The sequence below is a fragment of the Pseudorasbora parva genome, chromosome 19 (assembly GCF_024679245.1).
Source record: "Pseudorasbora parva isolate DD20220531a chromosome 19, ASM2467924v1, whole genome shotgun sequence".
In the NCBI taxonomy this organism is placed as follows: domain Eukaryota; kingdom Metazoa; phylum Chordata; class Actinopteri; order Cypriniformes; family Gobionidae; genus Pseudorasbora; species Pseudorasbora parva.
Genome location: NC_090190.1, coordinates 18,036,591 through 18,062,111, shown reverse-complemented (window position 1 = coordinate 18,062,111; position 25,521 = coordinate 18,036,591). Strand labels below are relative to the sequence as shown.

Genomic DNA, 25,521 nt, shown 5'->3' with positions numbered 1-25,521 from the left:
GTTATCTTTCTTTAAAACACGTGTCCCTAATTGCATGAAAACAATATACTCAAAAAAAGAAAAAAAAATACTGTTTTTCGCACAGATGACAATATTGTAAAAAAAAAAAATCACCACCTATAGACTGAACACAAAGGCTTAATACACGCGCATGATGTCACCTTTTTAACAATTTTGCATTTTTGTAGTTTACGTGGAGACAATTACGTTAGGCTATCGTTTTAAAAAACTTGCACTTTGAAATCCTTTTTCAAATGTGTTTTCAGAACCTTAAGATGATAGCTAAACGAATGGCTAAAATGCATAAAAAGTTTCCCATTTTCTAGTCTACTGCCATGCAACGGCCCCTAACATTCTATTATCTATGGAATACATACAACTTCAATCATGTCAAAAATAATTTCAAATACAAACCCATGGGGGCACTCTTAGCAATTTAATGATTCAACCAAACTAAGCTTGACCTTGGTTGACCCACCAAAGTGGTAGCAATGTTGAGTATTTCTACCGACATTTGAAACACTCTCACATTACATAAAACACAAACATATGAAACCCCATGGGAAGTAGGAGGCAGCAATTTTCCACAAAATCTTAAACTTGATGGTAGCCTAAACAGCAGCATGATTAGAAACAATGCTACTGAAATAATTTTGATCCGAGATATGTTTGAAGATCATAAAGCAAATGCTAAAGTTAAATGTTAAAAGCATGCAAGCTGTGTAAACAACCATCTAAAGTCTGTTAATCTACACAGATTACCTGATACTTGTTCATAATGCTGAAAGAATTTAAAACAAAACAGCCTTCAAACTGTGTACTTTGCGGTTATAACCATTCAAAGCTGCTTCAATGTACACTTGTTGATTTTTTTATTTTTTAAATGATTATCTATGGACTCACAAGATACAGAAAATGCACTCCAGCCATGTTCTAAACAAAACATTGCGTCATTAAATGTGAAATCCTGTCATGCGCCAGTGACTGACAGTAAAATTGTTTTATAAGAACTTTAAAAAGGTTTAACCCTGTGAGGTACAGCATAGGTCTGGCCTCAGAGCAACAAAACGGATGACCCCACTGTACTTCAGGTTTCCGGTGAGAGATTAGGATGGAGAAGACCAGCTGTATAATGGCCCCAGACTCCAACTTAACTGCAGTGTTTGGCAAGAAATAATAAAGTTCTCGTCAGGAGTTCTTTGGAGAGCTCTAAAATCTGGCGGATTTATAAAGCTTTGCATCTTGAGTGGTCAAAGAGCTCCAAGATGGTTGGTTTAAGATAAGAAGTCTCTAACAAGTTTACTCTGCAATGTGTTGGAAACGTTAATAGTTTGACAGTATGTTTAGTCTGCAGGACAGCATTACAGGTCACGTCACCAAATTAATGTAATATTTAAAGTTTGTGAAGCATAACAGTGCAGCTGTTAATGTTAACAGCTTTTCTTCTGTATATCTAATTTTGGAGCTAGAAACATTGGCTTCCACGATGATGTATATATGATGTACAGTATACGAGCATGAATACTGATTGCTAAATCAGAGCAATTATTGCTCATATTAGTGCGTTTTCTTAGCCTGACAAGCCAGATCCACATCAAGATGTTTGGTCTAGAAACTCACCAATGACAGGGCTCAGTCCGAGGGGCGGGATAAACGGTTGTCTTTCAAACTCCCTCTGCACACAATTGGATAGCGCTACAACCAACCAGAGCAACATGAAGCGGTGCTTGTTGAAGCTAGTAAACGTGAAGATTAAACTTTCGCCGTATCCGGTCGGCAAAACTCGGAACATATCTTCCCTTTTTAAGAATGACTTCAGTGCCATTCTTTGATCTTTTCTCAGAGAAAAGCTTAACTCCAAGTCTTCCAGAGTCGCGGTCAAAGCTGATTCGAAAAGCCTGCGTTTGCCAGCGTCTGCATTTACTAGTAGCACGCAAGCGCAACTCGGCCTTCGTTATGTTAAGCCCCGCCCACCGACTCTGTGCACGATGTGATTGGCCCGACCAGTTTGGTTTTTACAGCTCAGAAGTGTATTGAGAGTTGCTAGACGACACTCGCGGCAGATTAGATTTCCTGCCGCTAGGGTGCGTCTAGATTTCTAGGCTAGTGTTTTCTTTCACAATACACTGATAACTCCCAAAAATCAGTTTATTGAATTAACTTGTTCTCCATTTACATGCAAACAACAACCCTGTGTAACAGAGACCTGCTAGTAAAAGCTGTGTGGGTAAACCTCACAGTAAGCCTCACTCCCCTTATATCAAAGACGCTCTAGCGACAGACACTTGCAGTGTTTAGTGCCCTTGTTACCATGCCCTGCCACTTATGCTAGAAACACCTGTTCGAATCATACTCAGAGAGGGGCAAGTAAAATAAAGGGGGTTCATTGGTGCCATGTCCCGGATGGTAGTGAGGTTTAGAGGAGTGAGTGTAACAGAGGCCAGCTAAGAGCTATGTGGGTAAACCTCACTCCCTTGATCTCAAGAGACGCACTAGCAACAGATGTTAGAGGCTGTGGTTTAGCATCCTTGTTACCATGCCTGCCTCTCATGCCAAAAACACTGGTTCGAAGCTTGCTCAGAGTGGGGCCCGCAGAACAGGGGAGGTTTCATTGGTGCCATGATCTTGATGGGAGGGAGGTTTAGGGGTGAGTGTAACAGAGGCTAGCCAATAAGAGCTGTATGGCTAAACCTCACTCCCCTGATCTTGAGGTAGCCTGACAAGCCAGACCCACATCAAGATGTTGGGTCTGGGAACTCCGTTGGGGGGCTCAATCTTAGGGGCGGGATAGACGGTTGGCTTTCAAACTCCCTCTGCACGCAATTGGATAGCGCTACAACCAACCAGAGCAACATGAAGTGGAGCTAGTTGATAGATTAAACTTTCACTGTATCCGGTCATAAGGATGATTTCAGTGCCGTTCTTTGTTCTTTTCTCAAAGAAAAGCTTAACTCTAAGACTTACAGTCGCGGCCATAGCGGATTCGAAAGACCGCCGTTCGCCAGCTTCTTTGTTTGCAAGAAGCATGCAACTCTGCCGTCATTATGTTAAGCTCACCCACCGACTCTATACGTGATGTGATTGGCCTGACCAAAGTTTGGATTTTCCATCCCAGAAATCTATTGAGAGTTGCTAGACTACCCGGGCTGCATATTAGAATTGCTGCCGCTAGGGTGTGCATAGATTGACGCTACACAAGAGACACACTAGCAACAGATGCTAGAGGCTGCAGTCCTTGTTAACGCATCCACCTCCCATGCTAAAAACGCTGGTTCATATCCCGCTTGGAGTGGGGTGAGTGGAACTGGAGGGGTTTCAACTGCAAGATTTTATATTCAAGTCAGGTTATTCTTTGGTAAACCTAATAATATATCGGACGGAGTATTCCATCTGTTATGTGAGATATGAGGTTTACCTCGGATGCATTAGATTAGAAGACATTTTTATCATTTCTTGAGACAAGAAAGAGTCAGAGATTGCAATACATTTACTCCTCCCCTACCTTGATGCTCTCGATCTGTCTGGATGTGCTTAAATACACAATAACGCTTTTCTGTTACATGTCATGCGCATTCTGTATTCTGTTACATGTCACGCACATTCTGTATTCTGTTCTGAAATAGGCTTTAGAATAATCTGTTCAGATGTGACTATTTTGTTATACAATTAAATGGCAGCCATTTTACCTGACCAAACAAAAATGCAGTGGCATTGCTTGGTTTTCTGTAGCCTACCATTTCTAACGTTTATAATTTTAGTTTTTGTTTAAAATTATAAATGATTTGATACTAAAATAACATGTAGGCTAAACACAGTTGTTGTGCTTTTTCCATTTATTTGTTTGTTTGTGCGTTTAAGTTAGTAAAGGTATGTATTTTGGCGCCAAACAAACTTGAGAAGGTAACCATAGCAACAGTGTAGTTTGATTTACGTTGTCGCTGCCAGTGCTAGAGACACTATTGACACCACACTAAAATAGGCATTATGTCATTTTAATTTAAACTATTTTTTTTTATTTTTTTTTATTAAGACAAGAAGTGAGCTTCGGATTCCGCCCTCAAATTTATCCAAATGTTCGGAAAAATTCTGCCGCCTATTAGGCCTATGTTTCATGTCTTGAACCAAACTCAAAATATCTATTTTTAGTTTACCGAAACAAAAACCTTCATATATATTTTGCACGGTGAAATTCAGTCTGAAAGGAGAGTAAGCTGAAGACGCAGCGGGAGAGACCTGCAAATACTTCTAAGTTGATTGACAAGACTCGTTATCTCTCCCCAGTCCCCCTGCCGTCGCCTGCAGCTCAACTTCTGTTTCTCATTTGGGATAGAAAGTGTTGAGCGCTCAGTTTCAGAGGACCCGCGGATTCAGACACTCACCCTCTTTGAACCCCGGGCCGTTCAGGTCACAACGACTCTCCGGTCAGCGGGTTTATGTGATGTTATGAAGACTTTGGGAGCTTTGGGAAACAGGACTTTAAACTGGAATATATTTGAATCGTTTTATTGAACAATATTTGCTGGACTTTTAAGAGGATGGAGTTGAGGAAAATTGTGCCAAACCTGCTGGTCCTGTACGCTGCTTTTGGCCACTTCTCCGAATCATCGGAAATTAAAGGTGGGATTCTATTTAGATCATAGCCTACATCTTAAAATGTTGGCTATTGTAAACGCTTATTTATTATGGGTTTTATTTTCTTGCATTGGAATTTGCTGCTGTTCTTTCTGTGAAATTTCTGGACAAGTGATGGTGCATGTCCTCTCCTTTCACGTTCTTCGTGACATAAAGCGTTCGGGGTTAGTTGCACTGTTAAACGTTGGTTGGTTGGTTCCTAATTCAAAACCATCCTTTATGGTTTCACTTAATGCTGAATTCCTACTAGTGACAGTCCTAGTTCTCGGACAGTGCCCCCAAACACTGAGATAATATGCAAATAAGTGGAAGCTGCTAGTATAAACTCTGACTACAGAAATTAAGCTTTAATTAAGTTGTTATTGTCTTTGTGGCACTGTTTAAAAAAAGAGGAAAAAGTTTATTTCCGCTATGTTCTGTGATATTGCACATTCTGCTTTGGATATGTCTGCTAAATGCATTTAAATGTAAAATGTAATTATTTACTAAACCTACTTAGCTGAACAACCAATGCCTAAAGGATGTTTATGCAGAGAAAATATTCATAAAACAATTAAATGAAAAAATGCCTCTTTCCATCGAAGAGCATTTACACCAGTGGAATTAGCCTAGGTCAAATCTGATAGACAGAACCTACTTAATTTCAGTTTGTGGCAAAAGTTGGGTTCAGAATTATATGACATGAGTGTAGGATCAAATATTAACTAGATTTAAATTAAAATTTACCATCATAAAAAGCTCTTTGTGTTAACGTTTTTCTTGGAAATAGGCGCTGCATAGCCTATGGGGTGCTCTAGCACCCCCTGTTTTCACAGGATCGTAAATGCAAGACATTTAAAAAAAAAAAAAAATTATTCATTTTAACATTTAATAATTTATGTAATTAATTAATGATATGTTGTTTCTATTCCAATTCGTTCTTGAAATATTATATACATTTAAAGGGTAGCTGTTTTCATGAGATTTATTAAACGTACATTTAAAGAGGACCTATTTTTTACATTTTCAACTTTATTTAGTTTGTATTTTTGCTGTCTGAGCATGAAAAAGGACTGAAAAGTTACAAAGTCCACTCAAAAGGGAGTTAATTTCTGTATTATAAGCACTGTTTCTGAATGCCTTCTTTGTAGTCTTGAGTTTTCTTTCGAAAGCATACACCGACACATCACAATATTCCTAGTTTAAAGGGGTCATAAACTGAGAAATCAACTTTCCCTTGAGATTATAAAATATAAAAGGTCATGGTAATATAAGAATATCCTCTAAGTTTCAGAGCTGAAAACTTCCTTGTTAGTCAAAGAAAAGCTTTTATTGACACCAGGCCCATCAAATGATACCTGTGACGTCACAGAATAGTGAAACGCCGCCTAAAGACCAATGCCTAATTCTGTAGCCCTGTCCACTGACTCGCACATATAATGATATGACAAGTAAGATAAAGAAATATAGGTAGTGGTGGGCGATACTGCAAAATTTGGTATCGATCGATGCCAATACCAATACGATACTTTTTACTTAATGGGTTACTTCAGCGATTAGCATATGGCTTTGTATCAGTAGAAACCTCTTCTCAAAATAATTTCTAAAGTTAAGCTTCCAAAGGCATGAACTGAAAACGTGTTGTGAATGTATGCCGCGAATGTGGTCGCGATTACCTCAGCTCTCATCACGAGAGCTCATCAGCTCATTTATGACGTTAAATGTAATCTGACTCCAAATCTGAGTTAGTGCTGTGAGACTCACGCGTGACGCGGCAACTCGATCGTTATATTGAACACACACTTTCAGTATTTAATTGTACTTTCTGAACTCAGTCACTGTAATCCTGTAGCGGTGGCTTTGGGAATGGCCTCAAAGGGCAGCGAAGCATTCTGGGAATTGTAGTCTTTCATCCCCATGAGACAAAAATTAATTTTCTGTCTTTTCTCAGTCTAGAAAGCACCAAATTCAAAAATAATTTCACATTTCTACTACATTAATGACCCAGTTTAAATACAGATTCATCTTCCCAGCGCTGAAGTACTCCTTTAAAAAAAAACTTTTGTGTAGGGGAGAGCAGTATGTATTATTTCTCAGGTGAATAAATGATCAATACTTTAGGCAATATAATGTATTGAAGAAGTCCACAAAATTATTAGTTATTAGGCACTGTAGAATTCATTATTTAGGCCTACAGCCTTTTTTGAAGTGTTTGAATAGGTTTGTAGGGTAGCCTCAGTATCGAATGCTCTTTTTACACGTATCACAAGTTGCAGTATTATTATTTAGTGCCGTAAAATAGCTCCACACAACGCTTCTCTTCCTCTCGGCCATCCTGATCCCTCAATGAATGTGCAGCTATCAGCTTCGCTCACTCAGTTTGCTACTGCAGTTCGCGCGTTGTGTCAGTGAGTCACGTGACGGCACAACAACGAATCACAGCAGAGCAGCAGCAGGCGAGGATGTGTAAGCAGCATTTTTGCTCAGGATTATAGTGGTAGAAGACACAAGCAAAGTATGAACGTAGAGGAGAGATATTTAAATTAAAATATCAATTAAATTACAACTGTATAGATCCGATACCAATACCAGTGTTTGCATCGATACTATCGATATTTAGATCGATCCGCCCACCCCTAAACATAGGCCTAGGTGGAGCTAAACCGGATCAAACTTCCAAGCTTATGGCATGTTTTAAACATCGAAACATTCACTGTGGATTCGTTTGTAAACAAGAGACTGGATTTGCAGACAGGATGAAATAAAAAAATGATGCTGTAGTGGCTTCTGGATCTGACAGGAATGATGCAACACATTCATGTGAGTAAATGAATATGTTTTTTTATGTGTGATAATAAAATTCCTTTCTTCATGTGCATCGTTCACTCTCTTGAATGGTAATTTGAAGGAAAAATACAATTGCGGAAGTTTTTGAACATGCTGATTTGTCTGAGGTGAAGTTTTGCTGACGCACACACTGGCTTGTGGGTGCGCAATAGGGATGAAACGGTATGGAAATTTCACATCACGGTTATAGTGACCCAAATTATCACGGTTATCAATGTTATCACGGTTTTGTTCAAATGAGATAAAGTGTTCAAAAAGAACCAATGCACACACTGAAAACATTTAAACAAGTTTTATATTTGAAAATCACGAAACAACAAAAGCAGCTCTGTGCACCTTTTTTAAAGCAAGATTCTATTCTGTGGGATTTCCTTCCTTATATTGGCTGTCGTCAATAGCAGCACATAATGCATAAATAATAATTTGTTGTAAATATAATCTTTAATATTATTTTTATAAATATGTTAAAGCAATATTCTCATCAGTGTCCTATATCAGCTATGACACATTTAAATCCAGCATATTTTGTGTACAAGCCCAAACAGTATCCCAGTAAAATTAATCATATCCATATTTTCATATGCTTTGACCGTTTATTTGATTAAATATCAAAAATACAAAAGGTTTGCTTTATACTCGACACCTATGAACACTTTACAGTCAGTTTTACACAAATGTGCATACCAATGTTGTATGTAACTTTAGAGACGGTCCCAAATTTGCAAATGTCAAGCCAACTTTATGCCAGTCATATCAGATGCGCTATGGTTCTGCTGTGTTTGTTTTAAACTATTCATAACTATAAACATTCAACCGTATGCTGAATGAATCTCCAACATGCATCGCACGTTCATGTCTGCTTTGAGTGCAGATTTCAGTGAGTGAGAGCGCGCTGTGAAAAAAAACTCTGGTTAATCAGAACGCATCTGATTATTAGACATTGCAATCATAAACTCAATAGAAACACGTGTAATAGGTTATAATGCGCAACGCGATTATAACAGATGGCTTTTGAGAAGCCTATAATAAGTAGGTGACTAGCAACAGGGACTAGTATGAGTTACTGTGTTACACGCCACAGCCAAAATAGGCCTACACCAAACAAACGGCGGGTGTTAATGTCAAGCCCTGATTATTATTCCTTAAATGTCACCCTAGTCGTGTCTGAACTTATTAGTTCGTATTTGGCTCAAGCTTCACTTTATTTTTTCCCAGACGTAAGTTTGGTATTGAGGTCAAAGTCCATTTGCCTTGCGTTCGCAACCCTTCACAGATTTGCGAAGAAAATCTCCCGATGCTGTCACTGCCTTCTGTCATTTCTTCTCATTCAGAAAACAGCGTTGCGTGCTGCGCTTGCCTGCACCAGCCTGGAAAGGATTTACCGTGAGTTTTCTAAATCGTGATCATCACTGACGGTTTTAATGATAATTCAATTTCAAACCGATATTACTAACCGCCAGTACATTTTATCGTGGTTTATCGTGAAACCGGAAAAAGCCACCACGAATGCAGATCAATGTGCTACTGCATTTCTTTCTAATGTGGAGGAAATGAAATGTGGTGGATGACAATATGATTGATAGGCCCGTTTACAGCAGGATGCGTGCAACAAAGCAACCATTAAGACGCAATTGCATGACGTGATATTAGCTATGTCCCAAATGTTGCTCTTTTGCTACACACTCAAATGTATGGACCTTTTTTCACAAAAAAAACTCTAATGCGAATTTGGACACAGCATATTCCTGCTGCTGTTCATAAATACCTGTAATGATGTTGTACAATGAGGTGGTAGTCACGTTGCCGGTAATAGAGTCATCAGTGTCCCAATATGTAGTGAGCCAGCATCCTTTACTGTCCTTACCAGTGGTCGAACTCGTGTACACAATATACTGATTCACGAGCCCTGGAGCTAGGGAACTGATTGAGACTGCGAAGAGAGCTGCTGCTACAATGTAAAATATGTGAAAAATAATGCTTTTTCTCTCTCAGTGATAAATATTTTGGAGCTCCGTGATGCACTTCAGACAGCTGCAGCTATAGAGAATCTGTCTGGAGCTTTGCAGACAGTGGAAGATCTGTACATCACCTCCACCTTCATGCTGCCAGCCAAACTCGGCGGAGTTTTGTTCGGTCTCTATGATAAGGAGGACAACAAGAAGTACCTTGAGATTGCTGCTGTAGGCAAGATCAACAAATGTAAGCGCTTTTTCCAAATACCTTTGCAAACATTTCCCCAAATTTCATTTGTGTTTCTATAGGTTCTTGGTTGTTGAAGTAAGTCTTTTTTTTGTGATTCCTGTCTTTGTAAAGATCAATTCTCATTTCTCTCCTCAGTACTGGTGCGATACTTGCGCTCTGATGGCAAAGCTCATGTTGTCAATTTACAAAATCCTGTCCTCGCTGAGGGACGCACTCAGTCACTTATTCTCAGAATGGGTGGACTTAGACGGAGTCACATAAACCTAGAGCTTTATGTAAACTGCCGTTTAGTCGACTCTGCTCAGGGCCTCCCTTCCTTTGTCGGGCTTCCATTAGAGGCAACATCTGTGGATGTTCGCACCGGGCAGAAGTCTTATGCCAGGATACAGGTGATTCATTTAGGTCAACAATTAAAGAACATGTCTGTCATGTGTTGCAGTCAGTGTGAATCAAAGTAAACTTCATCACTGTTCAGTAAACTTGCAAAACATGTAATTTTGTCATTTATTCACCCGCATGTTGTTTCAAACCCTTAAGACTTTGTCTCATCTTTTTCGTTTTTTTGTCCCTCCATATCCGCGCAACCAAAACTCAGATGCTTCCAAATGTTCAATGACATTGTAAAGATAATCTATATGAATAGTTGGGAACACTTTCTAAGAAAACCATGCTTAAAATGAATTATAGCCCCATTTATACTTATATATACATAAGTATTAATATTCTTTAAATATATTTATAAAAACTCATTAAGATCTATAATACATTATAAGAACAGTTATAGTTTAACAGTAAACTTAAAAGTCATGCATTTTCTTTTTTAATGTGCCTACTCATAATCCATTATACAGTACATTGATTTATAAATGATTGAATATAAAATTGTGTTTGTTGTACCATAGTTATCAATTGTTTTTAACGGCTAATGTTTACATTAGAGTCATGAATGGTAATTTTGATTTGTTAAACTCTATATCTCCTTGGCCATATGCATGGCATTGCTTGTAGCAGTTTGGAATTTTACTATTAATATTATATATGTGTCAGTGCTAGTATGTAACAAAATATATTTGGTATTAATAATTTAACCCCCCACCCATTATTTTATTACAGGAATTATTGTTAATTAGTTACATTTACAAATAAACAACTTAAAATGTATTAAATCTTCAAGATTTCTTAACATTTGCTTTAGGAAAATTGCATAATATGTTTTCACTTTACTTAAAGCCATGCATTTATAGAGATTAGTAACTATATTATTACTCATAATAAGTATTTATAAGAACAGAACACAGCTAGTAATAACGATATTTTAACTTATTTCACAAAAATAAAAATGAATTACTAAAAAGTCATTGTAACTATAATATAATAACATTATAGCAATGCAGGTTGCATCTTTATAAATACATTATTTGAACCAACCAACCAAATAATACTTATAAATCAGTGTATAATGGATTATGAGCATGCATGTTGAAAAAGCAAATGCATGACTTATAATTACTATAATACAAATAATATAAATGTAACTATAACTGTTCTTATAATGCAGTATTAGTCTTCAGAAGTCTTTATAAATATGTTTATAAAATAGTAATGCTTACTTATAATAAATTATATTGCTCCATTTATACTCATTTATAAGCATGGTGTTCATAGAAAGTATTACCAAATTGTCTTCTGAAGAGACACTATTGCTTTATATTATAAACAGATTTAATATTTAATTTAGGCTTTTTTCATATATACAACTTCAGAAGACTTAGGTTAAACCGCTTGATTCATGTCATTACACTTATAGTGTTTTTTTATTTTTATTGCATGAACATAGAGTACAACTCATAAATTATATTTCAAATTTTGTGGTTTGTACTTTTTAAGTGATTTAAATACATCTCTTAATATTTTACACATTTTCCAGTTTGTACTGGTGTGAATGTCTGTGTGTTAAACAGTGAAGTCAGGAAGAAGAAGGATAAGGATATGTGTAAATATGCTAGTAATGAGTATGTTTTATATGTATATATTTTAGGGCTCAGTAGAGTCTGTCAAACTCGCTCTCGGTGGCTCTCTGGCTACAGCTGGTCTCCTCATTGACTGTCCATTTCAAGGTGATTCAGCTATAAACAATGCAGGTAAGGACTTATTTCAGCATCAGATGAACTTTAACTATGTTACAAGACATCTTGAAAAATACGAATGTATGCAATTTACAGCAGAGCACACTGGGTAGTACTATGTCCAACAATACACTTAATTCATCCTTTCATTTCCAGGGTGACAAATTAACTTTAAATTATGTAACCAACCACCTAAATGTGACAGCACTATAGCATATTACTGTTTGTCAGACCTTTATCAATACATACTATAATGTTTTTTACAGACTATTTTTGAATAGTAGGCACTAGGCAGTGTACATACTGCAAATATACTGTAAGCAGTAGGCTAGTATTATATTGTCATGTCATCATACTGCCCTCATGTGGTTATACAGAAATTATGCATACTGTAGATAGCCCATTTGGGAGCAGACGTCACAATTACATCACTTGCAGCTGCATGCGCATTGTGGTGGCAGAAAAACAGTGCTAACAAGTGGAAGAAAATCAGCAAAATTCACAGATTAAGAAAAAAAACAACCAGATTCTGTGCCTTTAGATGTCAGAATCAGAATGCTAAAAATATCGTAATTTTTATATAATACCATCATTGAAGATGCTGTTTGAAGCTAAAAAAAGACATTTAGGTTGTAAACCACATAATGGACTGATGAAAGATTTGTCTTCTATTAAAGCAGCCATAAGTCTACGTAATTTTTACATATACAGTTCATATATTGGAAATAATGTTTTGGCCCTACAGTTAAAGCATTAAATCATATTATGAATCTGTAACATTTTACATAGCATAAACATACTCTTTTTTGGTTTATCTTACAAATCTGACATTTTTATTACAGTTCTTAGGAAAAAAGTTGATATCTCGTAATTCTGATTTTGTTCTCAGAATTGTGAGATATACACTAGAAATTACCTTTTTTCATTATTTTATTCTGTGGCTTAGAATAGACAGCTACTGCAAAACTGTCCTTTTCTGCAACTGGTTAAGCTCCGTACACAGAATACGTCATTGCTATTTATTTGCAAACATCCAAATGGTATATATATATATATATATATATATATATATATATATATATATATATATATATATATATATATATATATATATATTAGTAATAATTATGAAATGTTTATGTTATAATAATTTTATATATGAAGTTGTGATGTTTTTAAAAAAAAGAGGATAATCTTGAAATGTAGAGAATGGAATATACAATATACTGTTCAAAAGTTTGGGGTCAGTAAGTTTTTAAAAAAAAGAAATTAATACTTTAGCAAGCTTGATAAAAAGTGTAAGTAAAGTTATAATTTTAGTTTATAATAGTAATATGTTATGATTATTCTTTTAAAAGTGTGGTCAGAATTATTTGCATCCTTGGTAAATATGACCAAACATGGCTGTAAAAATAAATCTGCATTGTTTATCCTTTTGATCTTTTATTAAAAAAATAAAATAAAAATCTAACCTTTCATTAAAGTAAAACAATTGAAAGTGGGGGGTAAATCACATTATGGAATAAATGCTTTTCTCCAAAACATGTTGGCCAAAATTAATGGCACCCTTTTATTAACCAAGTGTGAATATCAACTAGATTCTATTTAAACTCATAACATAACATATTTTCTTAGAGATAGATGATATTTACTAAGTGAAAATAGTGATATATTCTATTTACACCATAAAAAAGTAGCAGTTCTTTGCAATATGTGTAAATAGTAATTAGATGCAATTTATACTTTATTTTGACAGATACATACTGTTTGCACCACAGTATTGTTGTACATTAACAGGATGCAATAATAGCATAGTGTAAATTATTATATTTAAAATTATTAAATGGATGTCACCTTAATGGGACAATATAAGCCCTCCCTACACCTACCCCTAACCCTACCCAATAAATGATTTTGACAAGACGTCATAACCAGACAATTTCATGTTCCTAGTCACCATGGTGTGGGAATATACTTCAGAGATATTTTACTAATAAAAAAAATTCTAGGGGTGCCAATAATTGTGGCCAACATGTTTTGGAGAAAAAACATTTATTTCATAATGTGATTTTACCCGGACCTTTAATTCTTTTACTTTAATTTAATTAATTCTTTATTTTCAATGAAAGGTATAGATTTTTTTTAAACGATATATCAAGAGGATAACAATGCAGCAAGGCTGTAATGTATTTTTACAGCCATCTTTGATCATATTTACCATGGGTGCCAATGACTGCAACTGTAAATGTTCTCCATCAAAGAATCCTGAATTTTTTAACAGTTTTCACAAAAATATTAAGCAGCACAACTGTTTTAACTGGTAATATTAAGCTGAGAATTCAGATTTGTCATCAGAGGAATAAAATAAAATTTTTAATAAAATATATTCATAGTTTAAATTGTAATAAACCAGGATGAGATGTTTAAATTGTAATAAAGCAAATTGTAATTTTGTAATCGTAAGATGTATGCATAAAATTGTTATAAAATCATTAAAAAGATTACACATAACACATTTTTAACAAAACAACATTAAAAATTCACACAGACTTCAAAATATTTGTATGCATGTTATTGTGTTTTAGAACAAAAACAGTTTTTTAATATAAAATGTTGATGCTGTTTATTTACAGTCACCAGTGACATTAACGCCATCCTTGGTAAATATCAAATATTATCAAATCATGCGAATTCACTATCAAAACTGAATTATCTCCAGCATATCTCCACTGTAATGGTTTTCTGTAATAATAAAAAGACCCTCTCATATGGCCAGGGGATCACACCAAAGCTCTGATTGGACAGCTGATAATCTTTAACCAGATCATGGGAGAGCTGAGAGAAGATATCAGAGAACAGGTATTGTATTGCACACTTCTGGTTTCAATTATAGGACATGGGATTTTATAAAATTAAATTCTCTCTGCTTTTCTGTGTTTTCAGACTAAAGAGATGTCTCTCATCAGAAACACCATCCTTGAATGTCAAGTGTGTGGTAAGTGATGGAGAAAAACGTTGAATTTTGAATTGCGGGAGGTGCTACACTTTTTACAAAGTATTGCATATAGATATTTTTCTTACACAAACACACAGATTCACTTCATAAGCCCTTTATTAACCCCACAGAGCTGTGTGGATCAGTTATGATGGATATAGATGGATTTTAATGGACTTCAAAACAGAGCCCCATTCACTGCCATTACAAAGCTTGGATTAGCCAGGACTTTTTAAATATAACTCCAGATTTTGTACATCTGAAAGAAGAATGACATATACCTAGGATGACTTGAGGGAGTAAATCATGGGCTAACCCTTTAAGCTGTTTTCTGTGAATGTACGAGACTTCCAATTAATTTGCCATTATTGGAAAATAAAGAGAAAATGTTAAAACTATTGGCACTACAAACCATGTTTATAAATATGACAATACATTAAATTTATTGGCTGTGCCTGCTTTTTCATGAAAAATAAGGTGTATAGAGGTCATTTGTATGTTGTATGTCTATCTGTTTATTAGGATTCCATGAGCCTCAGTCACGTTGTCATCCTAACCCCTGCTATAACGGTGTAAGCTGCATGGAGAGTATGACGTACCCAGGATACCAATGTGGCCCCTGCCCAGAGGGCATGACAGGCAATGGAACACACTGCCAGGACATTGATGAGGTTCCTGCAAAGATTGCGTATTTTATTATTATTATTATTATTATTATTATTATTATTAGTCTTTGCTAAGGCACAAATTAAAGGTGCAATCAGTGATCTGGGAAATGATACCTTTAGCATGCTAGCATTAAAAGCACATGATCCCACGCTCCCTTCAAATCGCCATCCAAAGCCACACCTCCTCCAAAACACATTAACACACACAGACCAGAAGTGAGACGACCAGACACAATGTTATTGGATTACATCATGTGCCATTCACCAGTAAGAAAACTTTACAGTACAGTTAGTAAGAGTATACAATAACGAACGCCTGCCATTTTTGCTATGTCTGCACAGTTTACGTGAACGTGCTGATGACTTATGATGTCTGCGTGAACAGGCTGCACAGTGGTATACTGTAGAATACACAGTGGACCAGAATACTATAGGGACTTTGGGGTTGGACCTCTTGACATGGGCCAGTAAGCTAGGGTGACCAAACGTCCTGTTTTCCCAGGACATAGATATTTTGGTTATAGATAGTATTTTGTAATTTAGCACTTTTCTATCACATACAGAGAGGGCATACTTTCAATGTATTAACATTAATAAGGCTTCTTTAAGTAAACTTTGAGTATAATTTGAGTATCTCATTGCCGGGCAGAGTGTCCTGGTTTTCCGTAATCTGGTCACCCTACAGTAAGCAAGCAGCTAGCAACCACATAGCCACACTCATGACATCTTAGCAAATACATAGCGTATTGAGACTTCATGCTGCAGCAGAAAATGGAAGTTACAGTTATAACATAAGTCCCTTTTTCACCATACTTTGCCCTTACTTTCAATATCTCTCTTTGTTATAGTGTTCTACTCAGCCCTGTTTCTCTGCAGAGTTGTGTGTGAACACAGCTAAAGGCTTCACCTGTGAGTCCTGTCCCATAGGATTTACCGGTACAACACTCAGGGGAGTTGGTTTTGAGTTTGCCAAGAGCCACAAGCAGGTAAAAATGTGTCAAATTCACTTACAATCAATAATAGTGAGGATAACAAAATCATAATGCAAAATATGGCCTCAGACTTCAGAATGTCATTGCTTTACTACCGTTTATACCGTTTAACTTTGTTCTTGGTGTGAACAGGCTTTTACTGTGTGATTATTGTTTATTTTTTCAGGAGTGTTTTGATATTGATGAGTGTGCTGAGCACTCCAGTGCCTGTGTGCCCAACTCAGTCTGTATAAATACAGTGGTGAGAAAACTGTCAAAGTTTCAGAACTGGCAAGTCAAACAGAGCAGCCATACGAGATGAAACACAGACGTACCACTACCAAACCGACTGCTCTCTTTTCATAGGGATCATTCAAGTGTGGCCAATGTAAAGCAGGATTTGTGGGTAATCAGACTGCAGGCTGTTTTGCAAGGAGGACGTGTGAAACTCTGGGCTATAACACCTGTGATGTAAATGCACACTGTGCGATGGGCCGCAATAGTGACATATCCTGCTTGGTGAGAATCTAGAAACTCATTTTCCTACCTGGAAATTTTTAATCTAAAATCTTCATTTGTAATTAAAGCACATGCAGCTTTTAAGTGAGACGACAAATTATGTAAGGTTTTGGATTACTTCTCCAGATTTGTCCAAATGGCTGATCCTTCTTTCCATTTTGTGTCCTGCAGTGTAACGTTGGCTGGGCAGGTAATGGGAATGTTTGTGGTCCAGACACAGACATTGATGGTTACCCTGATGAGCCACTTCCATGCATTGACAATGATAAACACTGCAGAGCGGTACATACTCATTCACTAAGAATAAATCGCACCCACTGTTAGTTCTTTTATTTGCACATCTGCCTTTGTTTTATCACCCAATCCATTTTCACGCTGTATTGCACAGACCAGATCAGCATGACCGTATACAGGCACCTGAATCTTTAAAATACTGAGAAATACTGGTTATATCACTCTTCATCAATTATGAATTACTACCATCTTGATTGATACAAAGTGTACAAAATCTTGTTTAAACAAAATTACACTGGGCATCAGACTATTACTTAATTTAACATGCAGGTTGCATCACAACACGAGTCCAAATAGCACCTGAGGTTTTAGCGCAAAACAAAGAGCCACAACTGTATTGAATTTGCCACTTTTTCCCAATTCATTGTTTATAACCCTTTGAATATATTTTCATCTGTGTTGTGATGTATTAATCATGCTTTATGTATAATATGTATATTAATAATTTGAATATCTCTGTGCAGGATAACTGTGTGAATACCCCAAACTCTGGGCAAGAAGATACAGATGGAGATGGAATTGGTGATCAATGTGATGAGGATGCAGATGGAGATGGAATTAAAAATGTTGAGGTTTCTGATCAAGTGGCTAAGAGTTGTTAAAATATTGAGCAATAATTGGATACCACACCGTTTTCATATGGACTGTTGTTTTTTTTCTTCTTCATTATTTTGAAACAAATTGTCTGTGGGACAGATCCTAAGCAGTAGCTATTTTGATTTTGCATGTTTCTAGGACAACTGTCGCCTGGTGCCCAATAAGGACCAGCAGAACTCTGACACCGATTCTTATGGCGATGCTTGTGACAACTGCCCTAATGTTCCCAATGGAGATCAACTTGATACTGATGGCAATGGCAAAGGAGATATCTGCGACAATGATATTGATGGAGATGGTGCTGGCCTACTCACTTTTAACTGTTCTGTGGTTTTACAGAATTGTACCACATCATCTATTCTATCCTCTGTATTCTCTTCTCAGGCATCCCTAATATGTTGGATAACTGTCCTAAGATACCCAATCCTATGCAGACAGACCGAGATGGAGATGGTGTGGGTGACGCGTGTGACAGCTGTCCTGAGGTCAACGATCCTTTGCAGGTTAGACAAAGAGATCAATTTAATGGTAAAGGGAAGGGAAGAGGGTGTACCATCCAGAGATGAAGCTGAAAGTTCTTCATCCAGGTTGAGATGTCTAAAAAAGGCTGGCATAGATACACCTGAGATATTGGGGACATAAGGCCAGAATGATGTAAAACTGTCTATCATTTGTGTAGAATCATAGGAGTGTGCTTTTATGATAGTTCCCAGTGAGGTTGTGTAAATCTAGAAGAGTAGAGGTCCAAGTACTGAACCTTGAGGCACCCCAGGTTGTTTAGGTTACCTGAGAAAATATTTGCATACATTTCAATAGCCAAATTTCAAAACATGACTACTTAAATATATGAAGATTCAAAATAAACATGATCGAGTCATCACTACTTCAGAACTGTCGATAACTGAAGAAGCAGAAGCTCATGTTTGGGTAACTACTTTTAACCTAGAATGACACTTATTTGAATGTATTAACATTTCTTCAATAATTATTAAAGAGGCATATAAAAAAAATGAAAGTTTTATTTTGTGAACAATTAGTGGCACTTGATCCACTGAAGGCAAAGGAGCAGGGGCTATAGCCACCAAGTATGAATATAATGAATAATTCTCATATTTTGCTTTTTTTGCAGTCAGATATGGACAATGATTTGGTGGGAGATGTGTGTGATACAAACAAGGACATGTAAGTACTTGTGCTGATACATTTTTATTTGACCAAAGAACAGGTCAAATTATTTTTACAGTTCTCTCAAAGTGTAATACTTGTTTTACGTTTGTTTCCGTTTAGTATTAGTCAGTTTCAATTTCTTTGTGGTGTAATTCATTGCTCAGCAAAATCTGCTTAAATAGCTACTGAAAATGATTCTTTGTGTGTAGGGATGGTGATGGATATCAGGACACGAGGGATAACTGTCCTGAAGTGCCCAACAGTTCTCAGCTGGACTCAGATAACGATGGCATTGGGGATGAGTGTGATGATGATGATGATAATGATGGAATTCCAGATCTCCTCCCTCCTGGCCCAGATAATTGCAGACTTGTTCCCAACCCCAGTCAAAAAGATGCTGATGGTCTGATTCTTAATTCTGTATTTTTGAAAAAGCATACTAAATTTACTGTTTCTGCAGTGTATATACAGTGCACAATATGTGAATTTTGGATGACCTACTAATTTGCCAGAATGTGCAGTAACAGGGCACATTGTGAGAAACACTGTATCCCACAATGCAATGCATTGGACTTGGCTTTCTATTTCCAGTGTGACGAAGGAACTCAAAGTAATATCAACCACAACTTTAAACATATCCTGAACTTAAATTCTGAAGTAATGAGATTGTGACAACAATATAGTATCATATAGTATAACATTTTGAAACATAATGTGCTGTAACCAGTATACTAGTTTCTTTTCCAAAGATACCATATATTGTCTTATTGTCTCAGTCTAGAAATAATCATATAGGTATTTTGTACCTTCTCTCCCCTCAGCCAATGGAGTTGGTGACATGTGTGAGACAGACTTTGACAATGATAAGGTGAATGACTTGTTGGATGCTTGCCCTGAAAGCGCTGAGGTCACTATGACAGATTTCAGAGCGTTCCAGACAATCATTCTTGACCCTGAAGGAGATACTCAGATCGACCCCAATTGGCTGGTACTAAATAAGGTGATCATTAATTACAAATGGCTTTTATTTTATTATATGAGCGTTTCCTATATTTGTATGCTCATTGTAAACAAAGTCTTTAAAGTATTATAAAAACAACTTTGGTGTTTTTTTAGGGAATGGAGATTGTGCAGACCATGAATAGCGACCCTGGTTTGGCTGTGGGTAAGTACACTGAATAAAAATTGTGTGATTTACTTTAAAACAATTTATACTGTCACACATTTACAGTAGTTTCTTGTAAAATGTATGAATTCGATAAAATAATTTTTTACTGTGTACATAAAACATTTTCTTAGAGACTTAAAATCACACTTAAAGTGTAAGTCACACTTAAGTTCATTTACTTCACTTCCAACAAATTGATAAACATCTGTGTCTCAATGACTATTAACCTCTTTCTATTTTATTTAGGTTACACAGCATTTAATGGTGTTGATTTTGAGGGCACAATCCATGTGAACACGGCCACTGATGATGATTACGTGGGCTTCATCTTTGGCTATCAGGACTCTTCCAGCTTCTATGTGGTGATGTGGAAACAGACAGAACAAACCTATTGGCAGAATTTACCCTTTAAAGCCTTAGCTCAGCCTGGACTACAGCTTAAGGTAAAGTACATTTAAAATATGCATTCAAATTAGGGCTGTCAATTTATCAAAGTATGCAACTGAATTATGCACCTCATACAAAGAAGAAGTTTAAGAGTGCTAAGTATACTTTTATAGCACTAATACTTTCAGTCTACTTTTTATATACTTCTCATATGTATACTTTGTGCTTTTCATAAATATTCTTACCATTACACTTAAAGGGATAGAGATTTTTAACTCCAACCGTTGCTCGTATGAATGTCAATGGGGTGTATTTCTATGAGAGTCACTATGAGAGTAAAAAACACACAGACAAACGATTCCATATTAAGCCATGTGACTCGTGGCGACACATTGATGTCTTAAAGGTCCCATGGCATGGATTGTTTTATTATTTTATAATGTTTCCTGGGGTGTACTTATATTGTTAGTATGATTTTTAAATTAAAAAAATTTAGAAATAAAAGGCATTTTTTCTATACTGATATTTGCCCTTTGTCTGGAATACTCTGTTTCAAGGGGTGTGTCTGCTGTGAGACATCAGTGAAAACACCCACTATTGTGATTGGCTGACATCTTTGCATTTGAAATGAGATTACGTACGGAGGGGGCGTAGTTTAGTTAGGCGCGAGCAGGAGCAGCTGCAGCGCTGCCAGTCAAGAGAGAGAGCTGGGGAAAGATTGTTGAGGAAGTGTTATTGTACCAAGTTTTTGAGAACTCAAGTTTATTTTGTTTGTATCTGAGAGCTCTGAATAAACACGAGTGAACTTTGCAACGTTATTTCTCTCACAAAATGCATTCACCACAGCTAACAACAAACACAACAGCGACATAAACACGAGCGACCGATCCGAACATTATAAAGAGTGTTTTTGATTGCTCTCTGTAGTTTAATCATTTAAATAACAGATCAAGCTGCTAACAGAAATGAGTGAAGTTGATGGTTTTAGTCTCTGGTTTGATTCACTGATGCATCAAGATGGCCAGCGGCAGGACTGACAGAATTAAACGATTTAGGAAGAAAGTTTGTGTGAATTTGAATGATTACCTACACATCAGAACTCACTGATCCCAGATCAGGCATTAATGAACACTGTTACTCACTGTTTGTGACGGTGCTGTTGAATCCGTATGGTAAAGCCTGTGCTGCTGACATTTACTGATAAACTGAATTTATCAGTATCCATTTCTCTACTAATTCTCTGGGCGGGCAAAGCAGAGGAAGGGGCGGTAACTTTTCCTGGTATGACGTCATAACAGGAGAATTCAAGATCAGCTTGTCTGGGTTTTCATTTTCTCTGAGGCAGAGAAAGACAGCCAGAAGTCGTTTTACACTGATCAAAAAATAAATAAAAGTATATATATATATATATATATATATATATATATATATATATATATATATATATATATATATATATATATATATATATATATATATACACACCTAAAGGATTATTAGGAACACCTGTTCAATTTCTCTTTAATGCAATTATCTAATGAACCAATCACATGGCAGTTGCTTTAATGCATTTAAAGCAACTGCTTTAAATGCATATATATATATATATATATATATATATATATATATATATATATATATATATATATATATATATATATATATATATATATATATATATATATATATATACATGTGCCTGTGCGGATTGGTCGAATGAGGCATCTATGTAAATATATGTCTTTGATTGCGGCAGGTTTTAGAATGAAAAACTTTGTGTTTAATAAACAAAATAATACACTGAAATGAAGACAGCGTTTGGAGTGGAGTGCATTTAAAAAATCTGTTCCCTACGTCCACAGCATTTGTTTTTGGGAGTGTACACAAATAAAAGTAGACCGTTTATATTTTATAATTATGTCTTGCAGTTATCTGTATAACTAAAAATAACAGTCTAGCTATTGTGAGTTGTTCCAGCTGCATGTCATAAAGGAAAAAATCCATCAAAATGCGCGGCACCTTCGTCGGACAGAGGGTTAAAGAAACCATAGGCTATTTAGATTCATAGTTAGGCTGTTTAAACATTAGCCTAGAATATTATTGTTTTATTTCTTATGTTAATTTAGAAAAGTGAGCAGGAAGAGTAAGATGCTGACTCCGCGGCATGCCTCTTAATACCGGGGATATTTCGCCACTTTTTTAACAGATCATTTTCTTTTCATCTGTACCTCAGCTCAGCACTGAAAACAAATGAAATGAGTTACTTGACAAAAGTCAATTATTGTTACTAGCAACAGCATTCTTTGACAAAAGCGGTCCAATCTGCAAAGTAGTAACCAATAAAAATATGTTTTACAATCCACCCGCCACTGTGGCGGTATACAGAGCAAAGTCACTCGCCACAAAGTGCTAATTTCCCTGCACATGATCCTTCAGAAATCATTCTAATATGCTGATTTTCTGCTCAAGAAACACGTCTTATCAATGTTGAAAACAGTTGTGCTGCTTAATTGTTTTCAGGATTCTTTGACAAATAAAACGTTTAAAAGAACATTGTTTATTTGAAATACATTTTCTCCTTAAAAATGTACACTTATTTGCTGTCACTTTTGATAAATATAATGCATCCTCGCTGATTAAAAGTATTAATTTATTTTCAAAAAGTCTCACTGACTAGAACTTTTGGCCTGTAGTGTATTAATGTTTAAATGTCTTTTAATAACATTAAACAGAAATTTCTCTTTCAATTTTTAACTCACTCTTTCAGGCAGTGAAGTCTCGTACAGGCCCTGGCGAGTATCTGCGTAATGCCCTGTGGCACTCAGGAGACACACCAGGGGAAGTTACTTTACTTTGGAAGGACCCAAGAAATGTGGGTTGGAAGGACAAAACATCCTATCGCTGGCACCTCACTCACCGCCCACAGGTGGGCTACATAAGGTGAGAGCTAATCTGATTTAACTTTAAGACATACATAAAACATTTTTCTTGGAATGAGGACTCACACAAGTATATCTCTTACTATTGAAATATTTAGTTTTGTAGAGTCTGACTGGGTTCTCTATATCTATGGTACAGATTAAGACTGTATGAAGGTACAGCCCTGGTGGCTGATTCAGGAGTTGTGATAGACACCACTATGAGAGGAGGACGGTTGGGCGTCTTCTGCTTCTCCCAGGAGAACGTCATATGGTCTAATCTCGGCTATAGATGCAATGGTAAGTTACATGATGTGGGATGCATTCTAAATGGAATCTTAGTATCTGATTTGACAATTTTATTTATACAAAATATAAAATCAGAATTGTGAGCTTCAAACTGAAGGCATATCACTGAGTACATGCAGCTCAATGCAGTGTTTTTTTTTCTCCTTGTATTTTGCAGATTCCATACCAGATGACTTTATGCTGTACCAAAAGCAGATGAATCTGAGGACATAAGCCTGTATCCCCTCATCATGTCTACCTATGTGTTTGTGTATTCAGTATGTGTGTGTTCAGAGGTAGGAAGAGATCATGATTAAAATTAGTTTATCTTGTGAAATTATCGAAGGGTAGAAATGTTTTCAAAGGTTGTAAATTAATACAGGCAATACATATGATTAAATAAGTTGACTGTAAATTTGGCAGCTTGCAAACATTGCTAATAAAAATATCCTGGTGTAGTTAAACTACATTACCATATATTTAAAAATACACAGTTGTTTTATAAACACCATAATGTGTTATTCAGTGATTCAGTTGTTTTTTCCCCTGTCCTGTTTTGCATTTTGTCCATTTCAGCACCATGGACAGGGATCTACTATGCCATTAAGTGTGCTGCAAGAATTTGGTGAAAACAATGAATAAAGGGGATTTACAAAAATGCATGACAGGTGTATTTTTATGATTTATCCCAGATATAAGCCATTTGGTAATTGGCTTGATGTGACATTGGAAGCCATGGCAACATAAGCAAGACCAGGGCACGCCAGCCATAAGCAAAAAAAATTCACAGATCTAGCGTTTTACACTTCAAACATATTAACAGAATAAAATAAATCTAAGTCAGACACCTGTAGTGTTATGATTTATGCACTTTAAGTAATAATATTGATGGGTGTTGCTTGGCACAGGGTTCTGGTTCCTAAATGGATGCTATCACCAAATCGCGACCCACACTGATATTATATTGATTAAAGACTGTCAAGGGTCAAGGTGTGGACTTGTTGAGTGATATTTTAAATGTTCATGTAAAAAATTTGCCTGACAAGCCACAACCACATTAAAATGTTTGGTCTGGAAACTCACCAGTGACAGGGCTCAGTCCGAGGGGCGGGATAAACGGTTGTCTTTCAAACTCCCTCTGCACGGCATGCACGCAATTGGATAGTGCTACAACCAACCAGAGCAACGAAGGTGAAGCTTTCACCGTATCCGGTCGGCAAAACTCAGAACACATCTCCCCTTTTTAAGAATGACTTCAGTGCCGTTCTTTGTTCTTTTCTCAGAGAAAAGCTTAACTCCAAGTCTTCCAGAGTCGCGGTCAAAGCCGATTTGAAAGACCGCCGTTCGCCAGTTTCTGTGTTTACTAGAAGCACGCAAGCGCAACTCGGCCGTCATTATGTTAAGCCCCACCCACCGACTCTATACACGATTTGATTGGCCGGACAAGAGTTTGGCGTTTACAGCTTAAAACTGTATTGAGAGTTGCTAGACGACACTCGCGGCAGATTAGATTTTATGTCGCTAGGGTGCGTCTAGATTTAGATTTAGTAAAAAATAGAAATTAACTCCATAGTATAAATTTTATGAGAATAATAAAATAAAAAAAATACATTAAAACATGTTTTTATATCATACAGAGATACAAACCAGTTATTTTCATAGAATATTTAGAAGTCTACGGCTTACACAAAAAAGTGCAAATAGTGATAGCTAAATACTGCTGACTTCTAAATATTCTATCAAAATATCTGGTTTTTTTCTCT

At 36.3% G+C, this 25,521-nt stretch overlaps 1 protein-coding gene across 3 annotated transcripts; it reads left to right on the top strand.

Annotated features, from left to right (window-relative positions):
• Positions 1-3,969: 3,969 nt before the first annotated feature.
• On the top strand, positions 3,970-24,399 carry thbs3b (thrombospondin 3b). 3 transcript variants are annotated; one of them, XR_010899201.1, is made up of 24 exons: positions 3,970-4,617; positions 9,451-9,657; positions 9,796-10,049; positions 11,699-11,801; positions 14,420-14,446; positions 14,563-14,645; positions 14,730-14,781; positions 15,304-15,452; positions 16,298-16,435; positions 16,608-16,682; positions 16,787-16,939; positions 17,111-17,221; positions 17,698-17,805; positions 17,969-18,128; positions 18,215-18,333; positions 18,960-19,012; positions 19,207-19,400; positions 19,819-19,997; positions 20,114-20,162; positions 20,412-20,608; positions 23,320-23,492; positions 23,631-23,770; positions 23,937-24,054; positions 24,335-24,372. XR_010899201.1 is itself a non-coding variant. In XM_067424967.1 (23 exons), the coding sequence occupies exons 1-23, from the start codon at positions 4,536-4,538 to the stop codon at positions 23,990-23,992; spliced, it is 2,862 nt and encodes a 953-aa protein (XP_067281068.1). In that variant the 5' UTR covers positions 3,970-4,535; the 3' UTR covers positions 23,993-24,399. The 3 variants fall into 3 exon arrangements, 2 of the variants coding, with proteins under 2 accessions (XP_067281068.1, XP_067281069.1); XM_067424967.1 differs by having other exon boundaries at positions 23,937-24,399; XM_067424968.1 differs by lacking the exon at positions 14,420-14,446 and having other exon boundaries at positions 23,937-24,399.
• Positions 24,400-25,521: the final 1,122 nt, after the last annotated feature.

Bases quoted from the DNA above. Each gene is read 5' to 3' on its own strand.
- thbs3b (XM_067424967.1), top strand. From the start codon at position 4,536: ATGGAGTTGAGGAAAATTGTGCCAAACCTGCTGGTCCTGTACGCTGCT. The intron at 11,802-14,419 runs GTAAGGACTTAT...GTTTATTTACAG, and splicing joins TTCAGCTATAAACAATGCAG to TCACCAGTGACATTAACGCC. The intron at 17,806-17,968 runs GTTTCTGATCAA...GCATGTTTCTAG, and splicing joins ATGGAATTAAAAATGTTGAG to GACAACTGTCGCCTGGTGCC.